The sequence below is a fragment of the Ceratotherium simum genome, chromosome 18 (assembly GCF_057802395.1).
Source record: "Ceratotherium simum simum isolate JZ-2026a chromosome 18, ASM5780239v1, whole genome shotgun sequence".
Classification (NCBI taxonomy): Eukaryota; Metazoa; Chordata; class Mammalia; order Perissodactyla; family Rhinocerotidae; genus Ceratotherium; species Ceratotherium simum.
The window spans coordinates 12,511,965-12,538,160 of record NC_141917.1 but is presented as its reverse complement, the minus strand read 5'-3'; the positions used below and the strand labels follow the sequence as shown (position 1 = coordinate 12,538,160).

The 26,196-nt window shown below is 45.5% G+C and overlaps 1 protein-coding gene across 2 annotated transcripts; it reads right to left on the bottom strand.

Moving 5' to 3' along the window:
* Positions 1-26,196, bottom strand: OTULINL (OTU deubiquitinase with linear linkage specificity like). 2 transcript variants are annotated; one of them, XM_087443144.1, is made up of 8 exons: positions 26,060-26,196; positions 7,336-7,495; positions 7,217-7,248; positions 7,019-7,110; positions 6,140-6,289; positions 4,004-4,132; positions 2,416-2,685; positions 1-1,631 (listed from the first exon to the last, which is right to left on the bottom strand). In XM_087443144.1, the coding sequence occupies exons 1-8, from the start codon at positions 26,115-26,117 to the stop codon at positions 1,458-1,460; spliced, it is 1,065 nt and encodes a 354-aa protein (XP_087299270.1). In that variant the 5' UTR covers positions 26,118-26,196; the 3' UTR covers positions 1-1,457. The 2 variants fall into 2 exon arrangements, with proteins under 2 accessions (XP_087299270.1, XP_087299271.1); XM_087443145.1 differs by lacking the exon at positions 26,060-26,196 and adding an exon at positions 12,397-12,750.

The window sequence follows — 26,196 nt, the reverse complement described above, 5'->3', positions numbered from 1 at the left end:
TTTTAAAAGTTATTTTGGTATTTTATTGAAATTACAAACAGACTAGCAAAGTACCTCCAAAATAAAGATTACCAAAATAAACTAGAAAAGTATTTCCAAAATAAAGATGACCAAAAATTAGTTAGCCAGAGTATATTAGTTGTTGGTTGCTGCTATAACACATTACCACAAACTTAGCTACTTAAACAACACAGATTTATGATTTACAGCTCTGTAGGTCAGAGGTCTGACACGGATCTCAAGGGCTAAAATCACGGTGTTGGCAGGCTGCGTTGGAGGTTCTAGGGGAGAATCTGTTCCCTGGCCTTTTCTAGCTTCCAGAGGCTCCCCACATTCCTGGGCTTGGAGCTCTTTCCTCCATCTTCAAGGCCAGAAATGTTGCATCTCTTTCTGACTGTTCCCCTGTATTTCACATTTCCTTCTGACTCGCACACTTCCAATTCCTTCTTCCACTTTTAAGGACCCTTGTGATTACATGGGGCCCACCTGGAGAACCCAGACTAATCTCCCTATTTCAAGGTCAGAGGATTAGTACCTTAATTCCACCTGCCACCTTATTCACCTTTGCCATTTAACCCAACATATTCACAGGTTCTGGGGATTAGGACGTAGACATCTTTGGGGGAGCATGATTCTACCTACCACACATTAAATACACATGTAAATACACCAGAGTTTAATATTTTCATGACAGTTCAATAATGTCATTCCACCCTTAATCTACAGAATTTATCTTTTTTACCTATATAAAACATATTAAACTGGCCAGATGCAACAGTAACAAAAAAATGTAAAGAGATATAAAACAAATTGTACAACATTACAAAGTAGTGGTTATTTGTGTGTGTATGTGTTTACATATGTATATATAAAACTATACACGTATACATATGTGTGTATATATATCTACATATGTATATATGTATAAAGATATATATACACACATGCTAACACATGATTTTACAGTTAATCAAGTGGTTCTGGAAAATCAGTATACCATAGATTCCTCATAAAATAAGGCCATGTTTATGAAGATCCAAAATCAGCCAAAGACCAGATTCATAATGAAGAATATAGAGACAAAGAAATTCTTTCTTTCCAGGTTAGTCTTTTTTCCCAACTTGTTTTCTTCTCGTTTTTTTCCTGCTGTTGTCCAAATTAAACTTCCTCGTGCTCTTCAAGGCCCACAGTGTGTGAAGTGACCAGAGCCCTGATGAACAAGGTCAAACCACCACCCACAAATACATGAGAGCAGCTGCTTTGGAGGAAATCACTGAAAACACAAGAAAGCCATCCGTGCCCATCACCCGAGTGCATCCGTCCAGTGTACCTGTAATTCTGGGGAAGGAGGTCCTAATTCCCTCAGTGGCGGCAACATTTGTTTTGGTTTTCGAGAAACATGACTTGCAAGCGTGACCACTGTCACTGGCGAGAGCAGTGCCCGGTCCATGCCAGACTTAAAAGACGGGAATGTGGTAGTGGCGGTCATTCTCGGTCAGCAGGGAGATCTCCGGCCACTCCCTGAGCGGCTCTTCCGGGTAGCAGACTTCAAAGTCTCTGGAGTTAAACTTGAACAGTCTAAACACTTTTATCTTCACTTCAAGGGAGTATCCAAGTACAAACATATCAATCTGGGGAAGAGATGAAAGAGGGGTCACAAATACACATTTCCAGATTCCTGCCCTCCCACCAGTATTCTTCTGCAGCCTATGAAATAACGTGCTTGTTTACAGACCCACACACAAACCACTGAGTGGGCACAGAGTTAGGAACAAATGTCCATTACGTGGAAGGCCGGGGACGAGTGGGGGAACATCTCTGTAGCCCAGCATGAAGAAATTACAGGGGAAAGCTGAAAAAAAAACTAATAAAAAATAAAGGAATGCTCACAGTAAAAATTACACTGTTTTCCAACTAGTTTTATATCATTTTAAATCAATTTTTATAAAAATGTCAGATAATTTGTGCCCCTCCTAAGAAAGCAAAACAAAACAAAACAGAACAAAACTCCTTTTCTATGAGGATACAAAAGCACTGTCTGGATTTTTAAAATTTCAATAATTTCCATTTATCTGCAGTAAGTAACCGAATGCTTTCCCAAATGTTATCTCACTTTCCAACTGGACTTTCTTCTGGTTAACCTCTGTTGTGTGAACCTGTTACCATCTGAGCAGCAGTGTGAAAGTTCAGAGAGGCTCCCAGCCCTGCTGCTCTCCGGCCACAGGGCTGGACAGACACACAGCAACCAGCACGGAGCAGGGAGGTTTATTACCCCACTGCAGGGGCAAGAAGATCAACCCACCACCTCTTCGCAGCTGGTTTTATCATGGCTAAAAGTCAACACCAAACATCTGTGTGTTCAAGTTTTGCTAATATCACCCTCCATCAAACACATGGTTCTTCTGCCCGGTTTACCTGCTCTAGGCCACGGGTATCGCCTATAGAATTGAGGTGATTCATCATGAAGCTCAAAGGGTCAGATGATGTTTCCCGGGAAAACAGGAGTCGAAAAAGACTGGGAATGACCTTTTTAGTCTTCATTTGTTCATAAACTTCAGTGACTTGATAAAGCATGATGAACTTTAAAGCTTCATAGAGTTTATATTCCAGAATAGCATCAGAAAAAAGGATGTTGCACATACTTCCTCTCTTGTGATAATCTTTAATGCCACTGAATTCAGTCCACTAAAAACACAGATGTGAAAGTGAAATTTAGAAGGGGACAGTGACTACAGACACCACTGCATAACTTCTAAAGTACTTATAAAATAAACTAAAGATTAATAGAGGGGAGTGGGACTTTAACTTTCCATTTTATATCTTTGGACACTGATTTTTTAAGCCATGAGTACAGTCATACGTCAGTTAAGGATGGGGATACATTCTGAGAAATGTGTTGTTAGGCGATTTCGTCATTGTGTGAACATCATAGACTGTACTCACACAAACCTAGATGGTACAGCCCACTACACACCTAAGTTCTATGTACTAATCTTAGGGGACCACTGTCACATATGTGGTCCATTGTTGACTGAAACACTGTTACACAGCACATGACTATATATGTTACTTTTACAATAACAAGCTAGTTTAAAGATTTATTTATTTTTTTCCCCCAAAGCCCCAGTAGATAGTTGTATGTCATAGCTGCACATTCTTCTAGTTGCTGTATGTGGGACGCGGCCTCAGCATGGCCAGAGAAGGGGTGTGTCGGTGCGCGCCCGGGATCCAAAACCGGGCCGCCAGCAGCAGAGCGCACGCACTTAACCGCTAAGCCACGGGGTCGGCCCCAACAAGCTAGTTTAAATGAAATATTTTTCCAAAAAAGCACCACCTACTAGGTAAAATATTAAGCAAGTCAATTTCCAAAAACTGCTTAAGATAGCTGGGTTACACAATATTCCAGAGACGAACAGTGCTAACTGGTCTTCTTCAACACTCACCATGTGCCAGGCACAGTTTAAAGCACCCTACATGTATTAACTCATTGAATCCTCACAATACTGTACAGGGTAGATACTATTCCTACTTCAGTTTTGCAGATCAGAAAACTATGGCACAGAAATGTTGCGGTATTTCCCAAGGAGGATTCATTTTAATAATCCAAAATCCCTCTCTTTATTAAAAGGCAGGAAAAACTCTTAGTCAAATTATAACATGTGTGCTGTCCCCACGTTATTAAAAGGGCATTTCTGAGTGCCCTGTCTGGACCTTGCACCACATTTTTCTAGGGAAACAAAGGCACATGATTGTTAAGGCTTCCTGCCAGCCCCCAAGGGCCTCCTTAACCCGTAACGGGCCTCATTACCATGTAGGACAACGCTGCTCTCGCTCATTACTTGGAAGGAGAAGGAAGAACAAGGAAAGGAAGCCATCAGTTACTGGAAGTGTTTCTGCCTGCACTTCCTGCTTCGGTAACAGAGTGAGGCCTGACATCAGAGAATGTGGCTACATTTGGGCTGCATGCTTTCATTCCTAGTCTCTTCTCCCCCTAAACACTCACCTGCATTTTCAGTAATTCAACACATTTACGTAATTTTCCAAACACATTCGAACCTGTGTACTTCTCAGGACCAAAACTGTATTGCTGGATCCAATTACAACCTTGTGAAAAGAGCAGTTTTTCAGGAAGCTTGAAAAGGAAGTAGATGCCAGCAATGATTAGTATCGCAACATTTATTACACACAATTTGGAATATGTCAGAGCACGTCTTATCTCACTTGGCAATCTTCATTTTAAAAGACTATCATAACAGTTAAGGAGACACATAGTCATTCTTTTTAGATTTGTGGACTAAGCGATTTGGATCACATTCTTAATTCACAATTTCACAACTGATGAAAACCTAAACGAAGATTATGTCTATAGAAACAATCTTTTTGGATAAAACACTTCCCCAGCTTCCTAGGTATATCCCTGTAGTAATTATTTTTAACCAAAGAATGTTAGAGTAACAGTACATCAGGGAACACACGGATTTAGAAGGATGCACTGTGGGATCCAAACCCAGCTGTCACTTACCAGCAGAGAGATTACTCAACCAGCACAGGTTATTTAACTTCTTAGCCTCACCCTCCACTGTAAATCAAGGACAATACTATCCACTTTATGGGACTCTTGTTGGGATTAAATAAGATTATGGAATACGGAAGAATCTGATCCATCGTAAATATCCAATACATTTTCCAAGCTGGCTGAGTTTGTGAAGCCCAAGGTCTCGGTTGCATTCTCTGTCCTCAGCAACTAGCAGCAGGGCCAGCACACTACATACCCTTGACAAGCATTTGCTAGATGAAATGAAACTAACAAAAACAACTCTAAACTTAAAATGTTAAGGAAACAGAACATGTAGCTATGTATATGCATATACTTTATATTTCTTTGCTCCTCCATTCTTAAATGTACATCCTAGATTAGGCATACTACATTCAAAATAAAAATTCAGGTTATTCATCCAGAATGTACTGCCCTACACTGTTAAGAAAATGAAAAAACAAGCACAGACTGGGAGAAAATACTTGCAAATCACATATCTGATAAAGCACTTGTATTTAGAATATATAAAGAACTCTCAAAACTCAATCAATAATAAAAAAAACAAACCCAATAAAAAATGGGCAAAAGATATGAACAGACATTTCTCCAAGAAGATAATATGGATGGCAAATAAGCACATGAAAAGATGCTCAATATCATTACTCATTAGGGGAATGCAAACTAAAAGCACAATGATACCAATGCACACCGATTAGAATGGCTAAAAAAAAGCCCCAAACCTGACAATACTGGAGCAACTGGAGAATGTGGAGCAACTGGAACTCTTAGACATTACTGGTGGGAACGCAAAATGGCAGAGCCACTTTGGAAAATAGTTTGGAGGTTCTTATAAAGTTAATCATAGACCTACCATATGACCCAGCAATCTCACTCCTAGGTATTTACCCAAAAGGAATACAAACTTATGTTCATACAAATCTTGTATGGGAATATTTATAACAGCTTTATTCACAGTTGCCAAAACTGGAAACAATCCAGATGTCCTTCTATTGGTAGATGGATAAACAAACTGTGTTACGTTCATGTCAAGGAATACCACTCGACAATAGAAAGGAATGAACTACAAATTCACGGAACCACACGGATGATCTGAAAATGCATTATGCTAAGTGAAAGAAGTCAGATTCAAAAGGCTACACACTGGATAATTCCATTTATATGACATTCTGGAAAAGGCAAAACTACAGGGACAGAAGACATATCAGTGGTGGCCCAGGACTGGGGGTGAGAGAAGGATTGACTATAAAGGAATACGAGAGAAGCTTTGGGGTGGTGGTTACACATTGCATGCGTCTGTCTAAACTCAACAACTATAGAGTAAAAAGTGAATTTTAGTAGACCACCTTACTTAAGGACAGATGCTCTTCTCAAGAAAAGACGGTGGAAACAAACAAAACTGAGGAGGACTATCTTTCTGACATGGTTTATTTGCAAAGTTACATGAGAGACAGAGGACTGGGCTAAAGGCCCCTTCAGTCTCATGACGCCCTGTGTACAGAGCCGCCCACAGAAGACCTGCAGAGTCTGTGTGGCAGGTATTGTCAACGTGACGTTTCCCGTCTCTCCAGGAGGAGGACTTACCTTAACGATGTCTTTTTCTTTCATCCAGGATGGAAAAGAGAGGCCTTGGCTGAATATCTGAAACAACACCGATCTCAGCGCATCGTAGTTATCTCTCTTTACTGGTCGAACACATTTAATGTGACGCCGCCAAAAGAGCTCCTCATAGGCCTATTAGCACAAAAAGAGAAAGCTGGTTTCTAATTCCATTGGATAAGAGAAGAAAGAAAGTGAATTCACTGTATTTTCAGCAAGGCGTTACTCCCAAATAAAGTGGACAACAGAAACAAAAACAATTATAAATTACGAATGTGACCACTTGTCACTTTAAAGTAACATGTGTCCATGTCATGCTATTTTAACTGATAACTTCCTGGAGGCCCAGCGCCAGTGGGTGTCATTTCGGGGAGATGATGGATACAACTTGACCCTAGTGAAAAACATCATATACTTTTAAGACCACGCCAAGGAGCATTTTAAATGTAACTTTTTTTTTTTTTTTTTTGCTTTTGCTATTGACAAGGTTGGTCCAAAGGAAAATTCTAAAAATCCTCAAAATACTTTATGTCAAGGTGCCCGACCTCTTCAAGGACAGAAGTCCGCACTGCCTGTGCAGATGTTTAATAGGCCCGGCCACGAGAGAGCTGAAGAGTACAATGCCCAAGTTTCCTGAAATTACAGGCCTAATTTACCCACGTCCTTGAAGGCACTAGCTCTAGGGGAAAAGGCCAGAAGCCAATGTCTAGCAGCTGTTTGGCTTTTTAATTAGAGCCACAATTTGTTCTTGCGTCACATTTGGTATTAGTTGATTTTTGGATTTAGTAAAGCAAAATGGAATGTTTGTTTCCTGATTTTTACACACAAATTCTCCACCTTCCATGAGCTTTATAAACGACACACCTTCCACATCAGCTTGGCCCGGGGTGTCTCTCCTTTCCATTCTCTTGCACAATAACTGAGTAAATCAACTTCTGCCTCCACGCTGAGGTTCCCTGGACCGAATCAGAAATAAAAGGTAGTTAATTTTCCCTTCCTTCTCCCTTCTTGAACGCTCTCTGCACCTTAAAAATATGGAAACATATGCATGAAAATATTTACTTTTGAATTTTCTCTGCAGATATCCAATCCACCTAAAAGATAAAGGGAACAATAATATCAAAATTCTACTTTGAATAGCAAGGGTATTTTTGAAATTTAAAGATGATACAACTACCTACCATTTCAGCCGACGCCCTACATATAAATGCAGCCTTCTGAAGTAGCACAGGGTGGCCACCAGAAACGAAACTGCCAACATCACCGACCCCTTTGCTATTCTCCAAGCAGTATCTAAGGCTTGGCTGGTGACTAGTGTCCAGGAGTGAACTTGGTCACTTCCTACAAAAATTTAATAATAATAAAAGAAAAAGCATATCACATTTACACAAGTCTGCTTTAAGGGAAAAAAAAAGATACATTGGATTATTTTACTTGCAAAGTGTTGATCATCGATTTACATAAACATTTTTTATAATTTTATTTATTTATTTTTTCCCCCAAAGCCCCAGGAGATAGTTGTATGTCATAGCTGCACGTCCTTCTAGTTGCTGTATGTGGGACGCGGCCTCAGCATGGCCAGAGAAGCGGTGCGTCGATGCGCGCCGGGGATCTGAACCCAGGCCGCCAGCAGCGGAGCGCGCGCACCTAACCGCTAAGCCACGGGGCCGGCCCGACATAAACATTTTTTAAAGCACTCAAAAATTCAATCTAAAAATTAAAGGCCTAGTTCTCCTGTAATCAGTGTCACATTTAAGAATATCTTTGTTCCACAAAATTCAAGAGGAATAGTGAACGCGAAGAGCATGGGTTTCAGAATCCCTCAGACCTGAATTCAAGACCTGCTTCCCCTACTTTCATAGCTGTGTGACTGTGGGAACCTAACTTCTCTCACCCTGAACTGTCTTGACTGTGAAGTGGGGGGAAAATACTGACCTCACTGGGGAAAGAAGGAATGAAATTAAGAACCAGCACAGTGCACTGTGGGCTGTGTTGAATACCTGCTGAATCCAGGAATGCTTCCGGGGACTCGGCTGGCACTGAGCGCACGAGTGCATGGGAGGCAGTCACCCCAGGGGGCCTCTAGCGACCCTGCTACCACCCACCTCCACCCACTGGTGACGTTCTTAAATCATGAGCCATAACATACGGCATCACCTTAACACACAGAACAAGTGACGTGAACACAGAACAGCAGGCATACAGACATCACTTCCAGAAACTGGACCACTTGGAAGAGTCATGAGATGAGATACATGTGCTGCTTACGGTTGACTCTATGATTCCTGATTTGACAAGAGAGAAAATTAACAGGCCTGGAGAGCTCACACTGTGTATTTGCAATATTTCCCTATGTGCAGCCGACTCCTAATTATATGATGTTTGAGCATGCAAAATGCTGAAGTACAAATGAGGAAGAGGACTTCTGAATGGTGGCCAAACCTCCTGGGGTTCATTGTGAAATAGTCCCCTCCCTAGTACATGGTGTAGTGAAATTCCAACGATTAACCTAGTAGAAGCCTCAATTCAGAATCTACAATTTTAGCATTTTTGATCATGTGGATATTTGATGTGCATTTACACTCTCGATAAAGAGAATTTACCAGCAAAGAAAGTTACCAGCAAATAAAAATACACATATTTGTAATTATTTAAAAGGACATTTTCAAAAACAGGTGCTTATTTGTTTGGAACTGATTAGCTATTATAATATTTACTCCTACCTGGATATTTAGTAAAACTTTCTATGAATTGTTTAAAAATGTAAAGCTATGGGCCAGCCCGGTGGCATAGCGGTTAAGTGCTCGAGCTCCACTTCAGCGGCCCGGGGTTCACAGGTTCGGATCCCGGACGTGCACTGACGCACCGCTTGTCAGGCCATGCTGTGGCGGCGTCCCATATAAAGTGGAGGAAGATGGGAAAAGACATTAGCCCAGGGCCAGTCTTCCTCAGCAAAAAGCAGAGGAGGATTGCCATCAGATGTTAGCTCAGGGCTAATCCTTCTCACACACACACACACACAAAAGTGTAAAGCTATACTGCCTTTACATCTATAATTTATACTTTTATAAATTCAGATGGATTTCCCAACTTTGAAAATTCTAACATATGCAAATATTTTTAGTAAATTCTTAAATTAAGAAGTAAAATTTTGTCTATGTGACATAATTTCCTTTATTGTCATCATAAACATTTTCTAGAAAAACAGAATATTACTCACGATTTTACAGTTTGTTTTTTCTCTTTATACCAATTGCATATCAAATTATAAGTTGGACATCTTTTCATATCACTGTGTGTATAGATCTACATTATTCTTTGTTTTTTTTTCTTTTGTGAGGAAGATGGTCCCTGAGGTAACATCTGTGCCAATCCTCCTCTACTTTGTACGTGGGACAGCATGGCTTGACGAGTGGTGCATAGGTCTGCGCCGGGGATCTGAACCTGCAAACCCTGGGCCCTGGAAGCAGAGCGTGTGAAATTAACCACTACACCACCAGGTGGCCCCTACATTATTCTTTTTAAAGAATGCATAACATTTCATTATAAAGATAGACCATCATATATGTACGTAATCATTGACTTATGGATAAACATTTGGATTGTTTCCCATTTTTCACTCTTACCAACATTGCTGAGACAAACATTCTCCTCCACAGTCCTTGTGGACTCGTGGTAGCTCTTAGGATAATTTCAAGAAGAGGAAACTCAGGATCAAAGGGCGTGCACATTTTGAGTTTTGACAAGATGTTGCCCAAGAGCTTTCCAAAACATCGCTATCAATTTACCCTCCCACCACACAGACGAGCACGAGGCCCCCGACTTCCCCACACGCCAGTGCTGGTTGTGATGTTTCACTGTCATCTGTATGTCTGTGCTAACACGGTCACGTTGCTTCCTCTGTGAAGAGCCTTTCAGAGCATCTGCCTACTTCCCACTGGGTGGTGCTCATTTCTGTGCGGACCTGGAGGGCTCACAGTCACTGAGGTGGGGTGTGGCTGCTGCCCCTCCAGAGGCACGTGCTCTCATTTGTCACACACTCCAACCAATTTGCTGCAGTCTTTTAAGTTACCACCCAGCACCTCGGGGCATTTGGTTTGAGACCCCTGAATCAGGGCCCTCTCCTGAGCATGAGGCCTCTCCTGCAGCTGCCCAGGGCCTCCAAGGGGACCCACTGCAGATTATGGCTCTCCCCACTCCTACACACACATACACACACACACACACTTCCCTAGCCCACTGCCCTTATCCTCGAAATTAAACTCCACATGCAACCCAAGAAAGAAAGAATATGATCAACTCAGAAAAAAACACGCGAGGGCTCAACATCCCCTGCCCACGCAAACCTAGAGCCTCAACTCCCGGCCTCCCTCCACCTAATGCACCTACAGGTTTTGGTCAAGTAACTCAAGCCAAGAAGGGCCAGGGAGCATAATCACCAGGGTGCGACCTGGAGGCAGCGGCTCCCTTCCCTCCCTGCGGCCCTGGCCACACAACCACATCCAGGACCTCGCAGATCTGACACAAGAGCCCCTTCCTATTAGGTACATGGACTGCAGCCCATAGACATCCTGAGGTGTTCACAGATAATGTGGTCAGGAGTGGGGCTTCTAAACCAACGGAGAGGAGGTACAATGTTTTAGTAGAAAAAAGTATGGCTTCACTGATAATTAAAACACCTACAGTTTGAGCTTTTGCTATGTTCCAGACCCTGTGCTAAGTTTTTTACAAGAACTATCTCATTTGCTCCTGCCAACACTGCCGTGGTGTAAGGAGGTTCTGCAGCCCACAGTGTGGGGCCACCCCTGCCCTGCACATACACTGGGTGGGCGACTTCACCTCCCTAAGCTTCTGTTTCTTACCCTAGGGATGGAAACAGTACACAGCACTCGCCCGGTACACAGGGAGTGCTCAATGCATGCTCGCCCTTACTGTGGATACTGCATGATAACGGAGTCCCAGCAGCATCCACTGGTTGAAGGAAATGCTGAGGAAGCGCTGAGTACACCATCTGACAACCGTAAATACTCAATAAATGTGCAATATTATTTTTATTGCTGTTACTCTAATCACTCTTATTTTGCAGATGAGGAAACTGTGAGAGAGGGAGAGAGAGAGAGGGAGATCAAATAAGGAAGTGGTACAGCTACAGGCCTTATCACTTATCACTGGGCTATCCTGCTTTTGAATTACAGAGCTGTGTAAATCCTCAAATCAGCTTTGCTACAGCAAGAGGAATTAAGACTCTCTAAAAAGAGAATTAAAAAAATTTCTCCTGTATGTGTCAATAACTAGATTACAACTCAAAAACACCAAACGTAGAAGAGAGCACCATAAATGAGGCACCTAGAAAAACACTATCATGATCACAACTTGAATGATCTCATGAGTCAAATCTCATTTCCCCAAATACAGCTGAGAGGGGACAAAACTTCTAACATCAGAATCGTCACGGGGTCCCCCTTCTGCCAGCCTGCCAAGGAGGATTCAGCAGTCGCCCATCCAACTTTCCCTTCCCCTGCCCCGAGAAGTGCTAACAGAGGACGGACGAGCCTTGGGTGATGCTGATTGGACTAATAGGAAGAGAGGGAAGGCTCCACCACCAGAGAGTCAGTCATTCTTACATAATAAAATGAGGTGTAAGAAGGAAGGGCAAGAAACATGTGGAGGGGGGTGGGGGGAGGTTTGCGCAATGAAGAATCTCCAGGAAGTGAGGGTTGCAAGAAGAGGCAGAAAACAGAGAAGTGTTGCCAGGAATTATGAATTTGATCCTCTCTAAATGTTCACCAAGAGGCAAAAAATGAAATTTCTTTTTAATACTTTTGGACTGGACCACTTGGGTGGTGGCTGAAATGAGGCTATATATAAAGCATCGTGCATTTCTAGTGTACGGGAAAGTGGATTAACTAGGTCTCACATCCCCCCAGTCATCAGCATTAAAACATGCCGAGGGCCCCCAACCCCTACAGTCAGAAGCGACACTTGAGTAGTTAAGACACTCTTGAGTAATTATACCAGAACCTCCTGAAATCAACAAGGTGGCTCTCTGAGACTAAAATCTGATCTGTGATCACTCCAACTATATATGGCAGATGAGACCACTTGACTAGAACTGAAAAAAAAAATGCCTCTGTTTTTTGTGGTAAAATTCTACTTAGAATTTTTTTCCGTTCTCTAAAGTGTACCAAAGCTGAAATAATTCAAACATTAAAACAGGAAACCGAAAAGAAAAAAAAACAAACCTGAAAACAAAACTAAAAGACACCAAAGAGCCGGAAACCGAGCGACTATGCCGACAGCATTCTACCCTGGAGTCAGCCTCGCTCTCATGGAAACTCATCAATGTCTGTTCGCCTCCGAAACCTCCAGTGGTGTTCCAGGTCCAGATAGCCAATCCTTTACTAACCCTACTTCCCCATGGTCTGGCCGCACAGTCGTCATCTACTTCCTCTCCCAACCTTGTTCATGGTACAGGAGCCCTACATGGCATGCTTTCTCTACACACATCTACACTGTCAACCGCCTCTGGCCCCTTGACTCTCCCGAAGCAGAGGTGTCGGATCAAGAGCTACCAAGCAGGGAGAGGGGAAATTAGGCCTGAGCTAAAAGACGTAAAAAGCAATTTAATTTACATGTTTGAGATAGCAGAAGGAGTGAAAACATATACATAGAGTAAAATAATTTGTTAAAAATTTAAGGTAAAAAATACTAAATTTAATTTAATAAATACAACAGATATTTCTATCTGCTTCTATGCCCTATTATGGTTCATTAGCAGGAGAGGAGATAGAAGAAAGAGTAGCCAAGAGAGACTGATGGATCAGGAAGCAAACAGAGGGGGTGGGAGAGGCGGCCAGCCACTTTCTCTGTGGCCAGAGGAGTGGACTGATGGGGGTAAGGGTGACAAAGCGGAGGACACAGACATTTCAGAAGTGTTGGTAAACTTCTCACACTCTTCTGAGCTGTGTTGTGGAACACTGCTCCCTTTGAAGAAGTGAATGTGGTTTTCGGGTAATTCTAATCAGGGGCGGGAAGTGCTGCAGGAGGAGTACAGAAGCCAAATGGTGGAGGGACAGGGAAGGGCTGGGAGACCTTCCTCCCGCCTGCCCCTCACCTCCCTCCCTGAGCTGGGCGCTGGCTGGAGGGAGTGAAGGGAAAGGACAAGACACACACCCTGCCCTCAGGGAGCTCATGGTCTGGTGGTGCGATGCCCTCCTGTCAGGAAAGGCTACTGGACAGCTTGCCCAGGCCCACAGTGCCACGACCCTCGCTCCCCAGGGTTAGTGCGTCCTGGTGTTGGGGTCTGGCCAGGACGCAGAGTAACACAAGGCCCTAGAGCAGGATGCCCAGGTGGCAGGCTGTCCTCCACTCCTCCGCAGGTCACCTCTGAGAGGTTAGTTCTGAGAAACTCAGATCCTCCAGAATAAAGCAAAACGTTGTACATCAGTGCAGACAAACAGACTAAGCAACATGCAAACAGCATGATAAACATACAGAACAAGTGCTGTCAGGTCATCAAGGTTTCTAAATAATTTGGAGGACTGGGCAACTACGAGAGAGTTTTAACAAGTCAGCACAGCAGAGTGAAAGACTGGGTTTACATGGTCTCAGTTCTTGCAAAAGCATAGGTTAACTGGCTGTTTTTATATCAGTTATGGGGGAAATATCCAGAAAAATATCCTCTTAATAAATCTTTGAAATGGGGAGGTCAAAGGACTTCCATGCTTTTGTGTCTCAGGTATTAATTCTGCTCAATTAAGAAACGACCGTCTTCCACTTGGTAAAGTACTACAACCAACAACTTCAAGATCAGTATCGCTGAGGAAGGAACCACCAAGTGAAGGTTTCTATCTTGAAAGTCATGACCAGTGAGACATCCAGCTGTAGGCCTGTCATACAACCTACTTAAGCTCTGAGCACAGTCCCCACAGGACTGGGCAGGTTTTATCCAAGGCTCTTGTTACACTAAGAGTGTCAGTAAATTCAACAGAAAACTGCTCCTTGCCAAACACTGAGAGGATTGCATGTGTGTCTTTTTAATAACATCATAGCTCAGAGTTTTTTCATTTACTGGGCATATCTTTAGGAGTGTTAAATGCAACCCATCACTTTAAAAGGTAAGTTTAATCTTCTAATGATGTGAAGGGGTTTTAAAACCCAACCAACCATAAAAATACATAAGCTGTAGGTGGGGTAGGCTTCTACTGAAGAGCAAGTTGTAATTGCTTCCCTGGGAAATCACAGAACTGCACGATCACTTTATGCAACCAGGCAGGCTCCCTGGCCCGGAAAAGACAACTGGTTTGGTTGAACAAGCGCAGGACTCTGTCTTCATTCCGCCATTTTCTAACTGTAGGACCTCAGACAAATCACTTAGCCTCGATGATCCCAAAAAGCTTCCCCAGCGGTGGAGAACAACAGTGATAACAGAGGTTCGGAACAAAATTATAGTCACGCGCTGCATAACAACATTTCGGTCAACAACCGACCGCATAGCCAACGGTGGTCCATGAGATTAGTACCATGCGGCCTCAGTGTGTAGTAAGCTATACCATCTAGGTGTATGTAAGTACATTCTGAAGTTTGCACAACAAAGAAATCACCTAACAACACATTTCTTAGAACGTGTCCCATCGTTAAGTGGTTCATGGCTGCAAACAGTAAGCTACAAGAGAGTGCTCTAATCCAAAGGCACCATGAAGTGTGAAGTGAGTCATCTGAATCCTTGCTACAATCTCCTCTCCATCTTGGCATCAACCAGTTTACACACCTCTCAGGGTGGGAACTCACTCCCTCTTGCGGGAGTCCATTTCCTTCTCTGGAATATTTCTCTCCTTATTGATCAAAATCTATCATTATTCTATGAATACAGATTAAGCTCCTCCTGCGGGCCAGGCACTGTGCCAAGAGCTGACACTACAGTCGTGAACGCAGCAGACTGGCCTCTCCTGTGTCAATTCACAGATGGACCCTCCTCATTTGGGGCATGACCAAAGCAACGCCCCAGAGGAAAGGAAGGTGGCTCTGTCAGTAGAGGTAACATGGGAAGTAGGGGAAGGCTTCCCCTAGGATGCGAGGCAGAGCAGAGACCAGAGGATGGACAAGAGCTCACAAGGGAAGGAAAGTGAGGGGAGGCTGGCAAGGCTCAGATCCTGTCCAAGATGCTGATGTTTAACTGAAGAGCAAGGAAAGTCCCCGAAGGGTTTTAAGCAAGAGGCTGATGTGATCAGATCTGTAACCACAACTTGAATCATTATGGGCAGATGGGGAATATGTCTGATTCCTCTTCTATACCACAACCTTTTAAATCTTTCACACAGTCACAGAATGCTTTGGGCTGAAGGAGCTGGAATTCTTGTTCTCCAAGGCCTTATTCACAGCAGCCCCTCAGCAGAATGAATCCTTCCCCCTGGTGCTACCTCTGCACTCTGTCCACACTGCAAGTCGGTTAGGTGTATTCAGGACTGTGTCCCCTACGGGCCTGAAAGCACCTCTAAGGCGAAAGCGGAATCTTAGTTCACTGTGGACCTGGTCATCCGATGAGCTGTCACACGCACGCTTCATCTTTGAGGTGAAGAAACTGAAGCCCTGAGAAAGCAAGGAGATTTCTGAACTTGAACCCACATGTTCTGACTCAAGGTCATTGCCCTTTGAACTAACTACATAACTGCCTCCCATGAGTAATTCTCTTCCAAGAATTCAAAACAATTGTCAAGCACAAACTTAGAAGGCAGCTATCATTTCCACTGTGACTTCTTCTTTTCTAGATTAAATATTCCCCGTTCGGGTAATTCTAACCAGGGGCGGGAAGTGCTGCAGGAGGAGTACAGAAGCCAAATGGTGGAGGGACAGGGAAGGGCTGGGAGACCTTCCTCCTGCCTGCCCCTCACCTCCCTCCCTGAGCTGGGCGCTGGCTGGAGGGAGTGAAGGGAAAGGACAAGACACGCACCCTGCCCTCAGGGAGCTCATGGTCTGGTGGTGCGATGCCCTCCTGTCAGGAAAGGCTACTGGTCAGCTTGCCCAGGCCCACAGTGCCACGACCCTCGCTCCCCAGGGTTAGTGCGTCCTGGTGTTGGGGTCTGGCCAGGACGCAGAGTAACACAAGGCCCGTTCTCTCAACCTGTCCTCCCATGATATGGTTTGGGGGGAGTCTCTTCATCATCCCAGTCCCTCTTCTCTGAACCCACTGCACACTTAAAGGGAGACCCCAGCTCAGAAGACAATGTCCTGAGTGTAACCCAACCAGGAGAATTCAGTAACGTGAATTCTTCATTCTCGACCAGGGGTCACCAAGTGTTCTGTATAGGGTCAGAGGGTAAGTACTGTAGGCTTTGCCAGCTACTTAAATCTGCCCAGACAGAGTGAAAGCAGCCATTACATAATACACAGTGGGGCTGTGTTCCAAGAAAACTTTATTTAAGGACACTGAAATTTGAATTTCATGTAAGTTTCACATATCAGGAAATGGTATTCTTCTTTAGACCGTTTTTTCCAACCACTGAAAAATGTAAAAACTATTTTTAGGTCGTAAGCCATATAAAAACCGAGGGGACTGATTTGCCAAACCTTGTTCTAGATGATACATTCCAATTGATGCAGCCTGTGACTGTATTAGTATTGTAGAGCTGAGAAATAAAAACGCCACCAACTCACATTCAGCCTGCCGGCAACTTAAAGCCCTTTACACCTGTTGCTGGAGGGTGTCTCCCCATCTTCTGAAGGGGGAGAGAGGGGCAGGCGCTTTCATCCCACTGTCCTCAAATTTCCAGGTGGAAGGGCTTTCCTGGAGATCTGGCGCTAGTCTCTGTCCCACGAAGGGTAAGAGAATTACTGTCTCACTTTACTCCCTCCTGAGGGACAGAGACTTATCTGATGGGCAGGTTTAGGAGAATCTGCTCAGCTCAGCCCCCTCCCTTCCTCTCCAGATCTGCCTGCCCACAAGGAGGTGCCCTTGGGCCTGTTGTCTCCTTGGGAGAGAGGCCTGACCTTTTAGGGGTGAGTTCAGCTCAGGCCCTGCTAGCGAGCCCATGTGGCTACACAACTAAGACAGATGGATGTTATTGAGCTGACATTTAAAAACTCTCAGGCTCCCGTGCCTACCCCTTCAGTTAGTTCAGAACCCAGGAAGGGAAGCAAGGGGTCATCCAGATCATGTGCATGAGTTTGTGCTTTTCAGACCCAGACGCTGACATATATCCCTGCTACACTTCACATTACTGGATCTGGCTCACTGCTTCAACCCGCCACGGCTTTTGTGGAGCACACGCTCTCTCTCTCAACTCTTAGACCTTTAAAGACTAAGCTTGTCTTCCACGTCCCAATACAAATCATTTATGAACATGTGACCGAGAGAGAACTAAGGCACACTCTGAGACAGGCCAGTCTTCAACTTCACTCCGCCGTGATTTTTCCATTAATCAGAATCACCTGGGCTCTGTCGCTAACGGTTACTAATCTCTAATTGGCTTCCCTTCTCCAGCGCCATTTTCCACTCTGTAGCCAGTAGCGTGTTTTTGTTTTGTTTTTTTACATTCAATGGATGTGTCATCTCCTATTTAAAAATGTTTCTGGCTTTTCTTACTTGTAGGAAAGACCCAAATCCTGGCAGCCAGTGAAGTGAGCTGGAAAGGCCTCTCGACAAGGTATGAGACAGGTAATGATGCATCACGGGGTGCGCCAGGCTGGCCAGAAGCCTCGGGGAGCTGGTTCTTCTGGAACCAGGAACCAGCCTCACCACGTAACTCCAACCACCTCCTGGAACCACCGATAGGTTGAGAAGGGCCCACCACTGATGGCGGCACATGGCAGAAGCCTTACTGTCTTCCTCCCCAGTCTCTACCTCTCCCTCCCCTCACAGACCCATCGACCTTTACGTGGTCCTTTAGATCTGCTCTCCTAAAAAGAAACCAGTGGCTTCAAAACAAACTCATCGACCGTTACAGAGCACTGCACTCAAAGTCTATGACCAGCAACATCAGTACCACCTGGGCCCCTGGAAATACAGACCCTCAGGCCCCACAGAAGCAGAATCTGTGTTCTGCAAGGCCCCCAGTGATTTGCATACATGCATACTGAAGTCGGAGAGACGCTGTTACAGAGCAGACAATCACCCTTGGCCTGGCTCCCCCTGTGGATTTTCTGATTTGGGGGGCTAGGGCCCAGGCACCCGCCTTTTTTTAAGTTCCCAATGCATTGCCAGCGATGAGAAACACTGCTCTGGAGTAAGGGCTTCCTCCACCCTTGGCCATTTCTGTTATCTTAAATATACTACTGCATGCCAGTTAATTTCCAAAATCACCGTCAGGGGAAATCATGCCAGATAAGGAAAAGTCTCCCTGGACATGTGATCCAACTACACGTAGGTGTTGCCTGTGTTTCGTGCCTCTCTCCCTTCGGCCAATGTGAGGGGCTACTTGTACTAGTCAATCGTCTTTCTATGGCTGGGAGCTATGGCTACCTAAAAAGGGATTTTGCTGAAATTAATAATAAAGGAACCCAACTATTAATGGGGCCTCCAGGGAGGGTGACCAACTCACCCCGGCTTGCCTAGGACTCGCCCAGTTTCAGCACTGAAGGTTCCATGTCCCAGGACATCCCTGAGTCCCAGGCACACTGGGATGTGTGGTCACCCTACCTCCAGGGCCCCGCGGTCTGACCCTGATTCCCCCCATTCTCTCACCTCTTCCTCTTGTTCCAAGAGGACTGGCCGCCTTCAGTCTCTCCATCACTGCTCACTCCCACCTCCCGGCCTGCTTTGCCCATGCTCTTCCCTCTGTCTGGAACAGTCTTCACTCTACTCATTCTCCAGCTCTCAGCTCAGATGTCACTTCCTTGGGCAAAGCTCCTCTGACCTGTTCCCAAGCCCCAGGTTTGATCAAATCCCCGTTACACTGTCCCATAGCACATGGTGTCCTTTTCCTTTACAGACCTTATCATAGTTTACACAACTGTGTTTGTGTTTGATTAGTGTCTGTCTCCCGATGTAGGTAAACGTCTTGAGGACTGGGATTGCGTCTGTTTTCTCTCTGCTTTCTTGGTGCCTAGGCACATAGTAGACGGTTAATAAATATTTGTGGAATAAATAAAGTGAATACATGTAATCAGGATCCAGTCCATATATCTCCATGACAGAGACTGCCAGCTTGCCCCAGTATTTCTTCTCTCTTCTTCCACAGAAATAGAATCCTGACTTTTGGCTGAATACACAGCTACTCAGAATAAAGGCTACGTTCACAGTCCATCCTCCCTAGGTGCTGGGTATAGCCGTGTGAGTGAATTCTAAGAAGTGTTATGAGCAATTTTCAGAAGACTTTGTTGACAGGGGTGTATTCCATGCCCTTCCTCCTCTCTATTAGCTGGAATGTAACTGTGATGACTGATATTCAGCAGCCATCTTGGACCAGGAAGTAGCTGTGGTCATGGAAGCCACGCACAGCAGAAACAAAGTACAAGCAGCCTGGGCCCCTGACACCATGGAGCCCATTCCAGCCCTGGAGAGCCACCCCTGAGCTTTGGCATGAGAGAAATAAACTGGATTCACTTATTTGGGGTTGTTCTTTTACTCGACAATACCTGATCCTAACAAATAGCCTCTATCTCACTGGTCCCTTCCAACTTTTAACATGGATGTCAGAAATAGTGAGCCACTAGTGTGTTTTCTCTTCCCTTAATTACACTCATGTAAACATAAAGCAGGAACTGAGAATGTGAAGCCTAGGGGGATGGTTCCAAGGAAGTGGAATGAGCAGGTACCAGAGAGTCAGGAACTCAGGGTCTGGTCCTAGAGAACTGAGTGACTCTGGATCTCCGCTTCCTCCTCTATGAACAAACATAAGGAAGCCAGGCCGTTAACTGCCATTTACCTTCATCCTCCAAAGGCCTCTTTACGTTAACGTGTTTCAGAGTTAAGTTGGAGGAACAGTCACGTTGGGGCACCAGACACAGGATTTTAAGTAGTTGTGAAACAACTGAAGTTCAAGTAAACTCAAAACATTACTCAAAACTTGCACCATGGGAAAGATGCCCTGAGCATGTAGAGAAGATACAGGAGCTCTTGACAAACGCCAGCAGATACTCCAGCCCTTAGAAGTGCATGCTTAGTCCTACATATGGATTATACCCGTTGACTGAAATCATAGTTTTGATAAAGAGCCTTTTCCACAAGGCCTTCCATGGAGGTGACCAGTTTCTAAAAGACAGCGAGAAAAAAAAAAGAAGGTTGAGGAGACTGGGAGGGAGGGGGTGGGAGAACTGTACCTTCACATGTTCCAGGCTCCAAATTTTGAAGAAATCAGTCAATGAGGTATATAGGGGAGAAGACACCAGAGTATTAAAGCATGAAGCACAAGACAGTACAAGGTAGGTCAACGAGCACTGGCTGTACAAGTCCTCTATCACGACAATCACCAAGCACTCAAAACCAAGTTTAACAAATACTTAGAAAACAAAACAGAGTAACATACAATGGATAAAATGGATCTAATAAACTCGGTTCAAGTGAGTTTTCTCTCTACTTCAGATTTCAGAGGAAAGGATCCATACACCCGAGTCTTGCACTGCTTCAGGTGCAAAACGAGGGACCCGACATTTATACTAACAATTCCATTGGCCACGTTTGCCTTTCAAGTAGGTTGAGTAGTCAACCTAATTCTTAGCTACACACTGAACGCCAAGTTCATTTTTTAAATGCCAAGTGAAATGACAAAGAGCTGACCTCATCCGCTGACATATGTGCCATCCAGCCGGTCACATCTAGATGGTGACTGATTATGTTCAGCCCACGCCAGCACTGGGTTGCCATCTCTTCCGCTTCCCCTTTCCTATCTGCCATTCGGCTTCCTCCTCGCATTTCGACCTGTCCTAGCGGCTGATTTGGAAGGCACAGAGCACTTAGTTTTCCGGTTACTTTAGAGATCTCACCGGAAAGTTGAGGCCTTCTTGTCACAGGTCAACAAATACACCCACGATGTGGCAGGCGTTATTCTAAGACCTAGGGGAAAGTCTGTCTTTACCAGGCAAGATGGAATTTAGTTCACTTCTCTTAAACTTGGGAGACTAAACACTCCGGGGAACAACTGCCCTGGTTTAGACGAAAGACACAAACTGTTCAAAGCACGCTCCCCGATGAGCTCCCACCACCAGCTCCTCTGCCCACCTCCATTCCCAAGCCACTGGGGAACTGGTTTGTACCCACAGAGGCTACTCCAAGCCTGGAGACAGCAGGGAGCACCTATTCACTGTAACGGGCACAAGACAGGACAGTAGGCTTCTCCTTTTTTTGACAGTCACTCCTGTCAAAGAGATTCCACTTTGACAGTCACTCCTGTCAAGTGAGATTCCACTTCTCTCTGAATTGGAGGAGGACTCTCTTGAGAAACCGAATTCCAATTACATTATTACTCCTTCTGCTAGAAGAATAACCCTAAAATTCACTAAAAGCAGTAACGGCAAGCAGAGAAAGAGCTAATAAGGTATTTCAAATTACTATGTATCTATTATCCAACAATTCCACATAGACTCAAAGTCATAGTCGCACAGTTAAATCAACAAGAAAAGACTATTAAATTCTTAATTCAGAGATTTATCCAGCATAGCATTTTTACGTGCTACAGTTTCTGGGATTTTTGTTTATTACCTGGGAATCCCATCAACAGTAGTAACAGACAATAGTCCTTAGTCACCTAGTCTCCTAGAAATAAATGAACATAAGCATTTTATCATCCTCTTATTTTAAACATGATGCCACCTGTCTATTCTGGCTCCAGTTAAATGAGAAAGTAGAAAAATGGAGTATGAGTAGAATAAAAGATTACGGGAAAAACGAGTGCATAAACAACTTCTCTCTGTTGATTTATTGTGAAGGGACATTTACATGTTCTTCCATTAAATTAATTACAAATCAGTAAATGTGCATACATACACCTCAATTTTGGGAACAGATCATCCTAAGTAACTGAACATTTACCAGAGGATTCAAGTGGAGAGGAGAGAAAGGTCAAATACACTAGTCCGATAACTCCTCTAAAAGTTACGTAGACTTTAACAGCCACATACGAGGAACCAGGTATGCAGGAAGTTTTAGCTCAACAAGGATGACTTTTCATAACCTCTCTTCTCCCGACCCTACACCTGTGAGTTACCTTGAGCAACAATGTTATAAAAATGATAACCCAACTTTGATTTAGAACACCTTAAATGCGATGAGGTAAACTTGGAAACTAGAGTGCTCTCAGGTATAAGCCTGAACTGTTTCAGGAGACAGAAGCAGGCGATGGTTAAGAATCTGTTATAGGTGGAGCCACACTGCCAGGGTTTGAATCCTGGCCATCACTTGCTAGCTGGAAACTCTGAGCAAATTTCATAACTATTCTGAGCGTCACAGAGTGGTGGTTGTAAAGCTTACATAAGATTGTCTGTGGGCAGTGTCTCTGCATCTAGCACCACGAAGAGAACTCAAATGCCCACTGTTGCTGTGGCGGGGACAGCACTGGGTGCTATAGGCACATAGGACAGCACCCACCCACCCCAGGGAGGCAGGTAAAAGGACATTTGCAAATTAATAATTGTGCCAATCAAGAATTTCTACTTAGCTAAAACACGTGGTACCAAAATTTACATTTTATTTGGTATTTAATCCATCTCACAGAAATGTACAAGTAGAAGTATAAAGTGGGGCAAACAGGCTGGCAAAAAACATCAAAGATGGACCTCTGGTTTTAAGCTTTCTGTTGTGTGCATGTATTTTTAATTGCAGTGTTTGTTGTTTTTTTACCTAAGCCCTTGAATTTTTTAAAAAAGGAAAATATTTCTCTTTAAGGTGACATCCAGCACACAGAGAAGTGCAGCTACGTGCTCCTCTCCCCCAGGCCCACACTGCCCACCGCCCACAACCCCTCCGCTCACTGCTCAGCTCCTTGAGAGCAAAGGCCTTGAAGGCACTGGTTCTAGAATAAGCTCGTATTCCTCGGCACCCTTTGCAGCCCGCCGGGAATGTGTGCACCCCTCAATCCTCATCGCTCCACTTGCCGCCGACCAGCCGCCGGGTCACTCGCTGTTCTGATACGCCCACTCTCCCCTTAAACAAAGAAGTGCTCACCAGGTAAACTCACCTGCCTGCCTAGTGTGGTACCTGTGACCACCCAAGGGGACAGGCCGAAGACAGTGTACGGAGGGTGAGAAACATCTACTTCATACATAAAGTCATCCTCGAAGGGAATCCATGATATGGAGGAATACACACCTTTTAATTAGCAGAAACGTCTAGGCAGGAAGTGCGGGATCTTGTACAAGTTTGTATGTGACTTGGGTTCATAAAATGGGGATAAAAATAACTATCTCATAGTATAAGGTAATGATAATAGCAGCTAACTTTTGAGTGCTTACTATGGGCCATGCAAGGTTCTAAGCCCTTTACACGTAATAAATAAAGACACAAGCAGCACTCAAAAATATTAGCCATTACCATTATTTCTAAACTTTTTGTTTAGCATTAGACTCTTCTCAAAACAAAATCTTACCCAGAACAGCATATCAAACAGGCGGAAAAAAAAAAAAAAAAGCAGAGCTGCTCCGTGTACAGCTGGAGTGGGGGGACCTGACTGATGGTCCCCCATTCCACGCTGGGCATTCCTGTACCCCCAGGCCAGCCGGTAGGGACCCCCCCAGAGTCCTGCAGCTCCTGAGAACATGGTTGGAAACTCGCAGTCTTGTCTCTCCCCTCAGATTTCCACTAAACAGATGGAGACGGACGGCAGTGAAGAACCACAACAGAGCCCGAACTAACGGGAACAGTTAATGACTCTGAGGCTGGCCAGAGGAGCCAGGAGGAGTGTGGGGCACACACCCCCTCCTCAAACGCCAGACTGCCAGAGGTGTGCTGAGAACTGAGCTTATCCCACACTGGGTGTGGGTCTTCCCGCGTCCTCCTCTGTCCCCTCTGGGCTTCAGGGCATTGTATCAATGAACTTTGGTGCCTCTTCCCTGTCTAATATTCTGATTCTGACAGTGTCTTTTCCATAATATTATGCACAGATGTTTAGTTCATGATGCTCAATATCCAAACACTTAAAAATAGTAAAAATGGCTACCAAAAACTTCTTCCCATCCCTACCCATTCTGTGGGTTTCCTCTGCTGCTGTTTATTGTCGAGTGTTACCTGTTATCATTTGCCATTACATCAAAAGTGAATCTTGGTCTCTCTCTTACCAAAACAATTAGGGGTAGGTAGAAAACCTATCCCCATCCTAGTTTTGGCAACTGATTTTAAAACTTTTTTTTTCCAAACACAACCAGCAAAGAAGGGAAACTATGTTTCGAAGTCCTCGGAGGTTATGTTTTGGAGAAAAAAGTTTTCCATAATCTGATCCTTGAATTACATTCTTCCACTGCCACACACCAACTGCATGCCCCACAAGCTGGAGAGGAGGAAAGAATTCTCTCTGGGCTCACAGTGCTGGCACACCTTGCACTTGGGGCACTGGAAGGAAAAATTCCTGGTGATTATGTTAAGCCCAGAGTAGGCACCTTTCTGCCTCCCAAACCAGCTTTTTCCTCCCAAACCTGCTCTTACCTCCATCTCTGACTTTGCTTTCTCTGCCAAAACAAGGCAGGGAGAAGGGAAGCAAATCACATAATAAAAAGTTCAAAACAATACACTCATAGGAAATATTTGGGTAATTCTATAATAATCCAACGTGCAGAAAGATTGAAAAATGAGTTCACTGTCCAAACTGTTGAGAATAGGAGGTAAGTCAATCACAGAAAGCTAGACTGGGAGGGGCCTTATGGATCAGCTAGCCCAATGCCCTCATTCTATGGATGCGGATACGGAAGTGCAGAGTGGTGTGGCTTCTAGGCGCACAGTCCTGGGCAGAATGACGTCCAGAGCTCAAGTCCTGACTCCCAGAACAGCGCTGTTTCCACGACACCCAACAGCCTGCTGTGTGAATCAAAAGCTGGAACCACGAACAGCAATAAGCGGTCCCAGCACCTGCCAACCTCCCATAAATGCTGCGGTCACTGGAGCCCAAACTCTGTGAACAGGCATGCTCCCCAAATTCACCGGCGGGCTCACGCCCCTGGGGTGGCCACCAAGACACACAGAAACGGGAATGTGCTCCCAACTGAGAAGCAGCGATGCTCATCTTCCTCGGAGCTGGGAACCGAGGGCACAGCTGAAGGTCTGGGAAGGAAAACACCCTGCCCGTCTACCCTGCCCGTCTACGGTGAGGCCCCAGCCACCGCCGCGGAGGGGGACACGCCAGGACACAGGCCCCCCACCCCCACCCGACTTCAGCGACGGGGCTTGCGCGCGCGACCTGTGCCATCCTGCGCCGCTGCTTTTGTCCCAGGTGACACTTTTGTTTAAAAAAGCCAGTTTTCTCTTTGTTCAGCGAGTCTCGATTGCCGCGAAGGTGTGGGCCACATCCTCTGCCAGCAAAGCGCGAAACCCGTCAACTTCCCTCCGACAACAATCGAGCGCTCAGAGGGGACGCCGAGGAGGGGACACTGCCGCCCCTCGGCGGAGGGCCCGACCCCAACCGCTGCCTGGCCCCCCAGCCCGGCCCAGCCCAGCCCGCAGGACCGGCTTGCTGGTGCCAGGACCCTGCCTCCCCCGCCTTGGCGGGTCGCGCGCTGCCTCGACCCTAACAGCTCTGCCTCCGAGGGCGTGGTTCCTTCTTCAGATGCCGCCCCCGTCCCCCGACGGCTGCTCCGACCCTGCAGGGGGCGTGTGGGGGGCAGCCCGACAGCCCCCGCCCTGCAGGGGCGCACCGGCACCTGGGGCCCCTCGGAGCGCCGCCTCGCACCCCAAGGCCCGGGCTGCGCCGACGGCCGGCGGAGGCGCGCGTCCCGGCTGCCCGCGGCCCCGCCCGCCCCGCCGCGCGCCCCCGCCCCGCCGGGGCCCACCTGCGGCGGGGGTGCGAGGCCACTCCCGCGCCCGCGGGGGGCTCCTCTGCGCCGCCATGCCGGCCGCGCGCTGCGCACGGGCGCGGAGCCTCCGCTCGTGGGTCTGTCAGACGCGGCGGCCACCCGCCGGCGCCGGG

Bases quoted from the DNA above. Each gene is read 5' to 3' on its own strand.
- OTULINL (XM_087443144.1), bottom strand. From the start codon at position 26,117: ATGGCGGCGCAGAGGAGCCCCCCGCGGGCGCGGGAGTGGCCTCGCACC. The intron at 6,290-7,018 runs GTGTGTCGTTTA...TTGTGCTAATAG, and splicing joins GGGCCAAGCTGATGTGGAAG to GCCTATGAGGAGCTCTTTTG. The intron at 4,133-6,139 runs GTAAGTCCTCCT...TTCCTTTTCAAG, and splicing joins AAGAAAAAGACATCGTTAAG to CTTCCTGAAAAACTGCTCTT.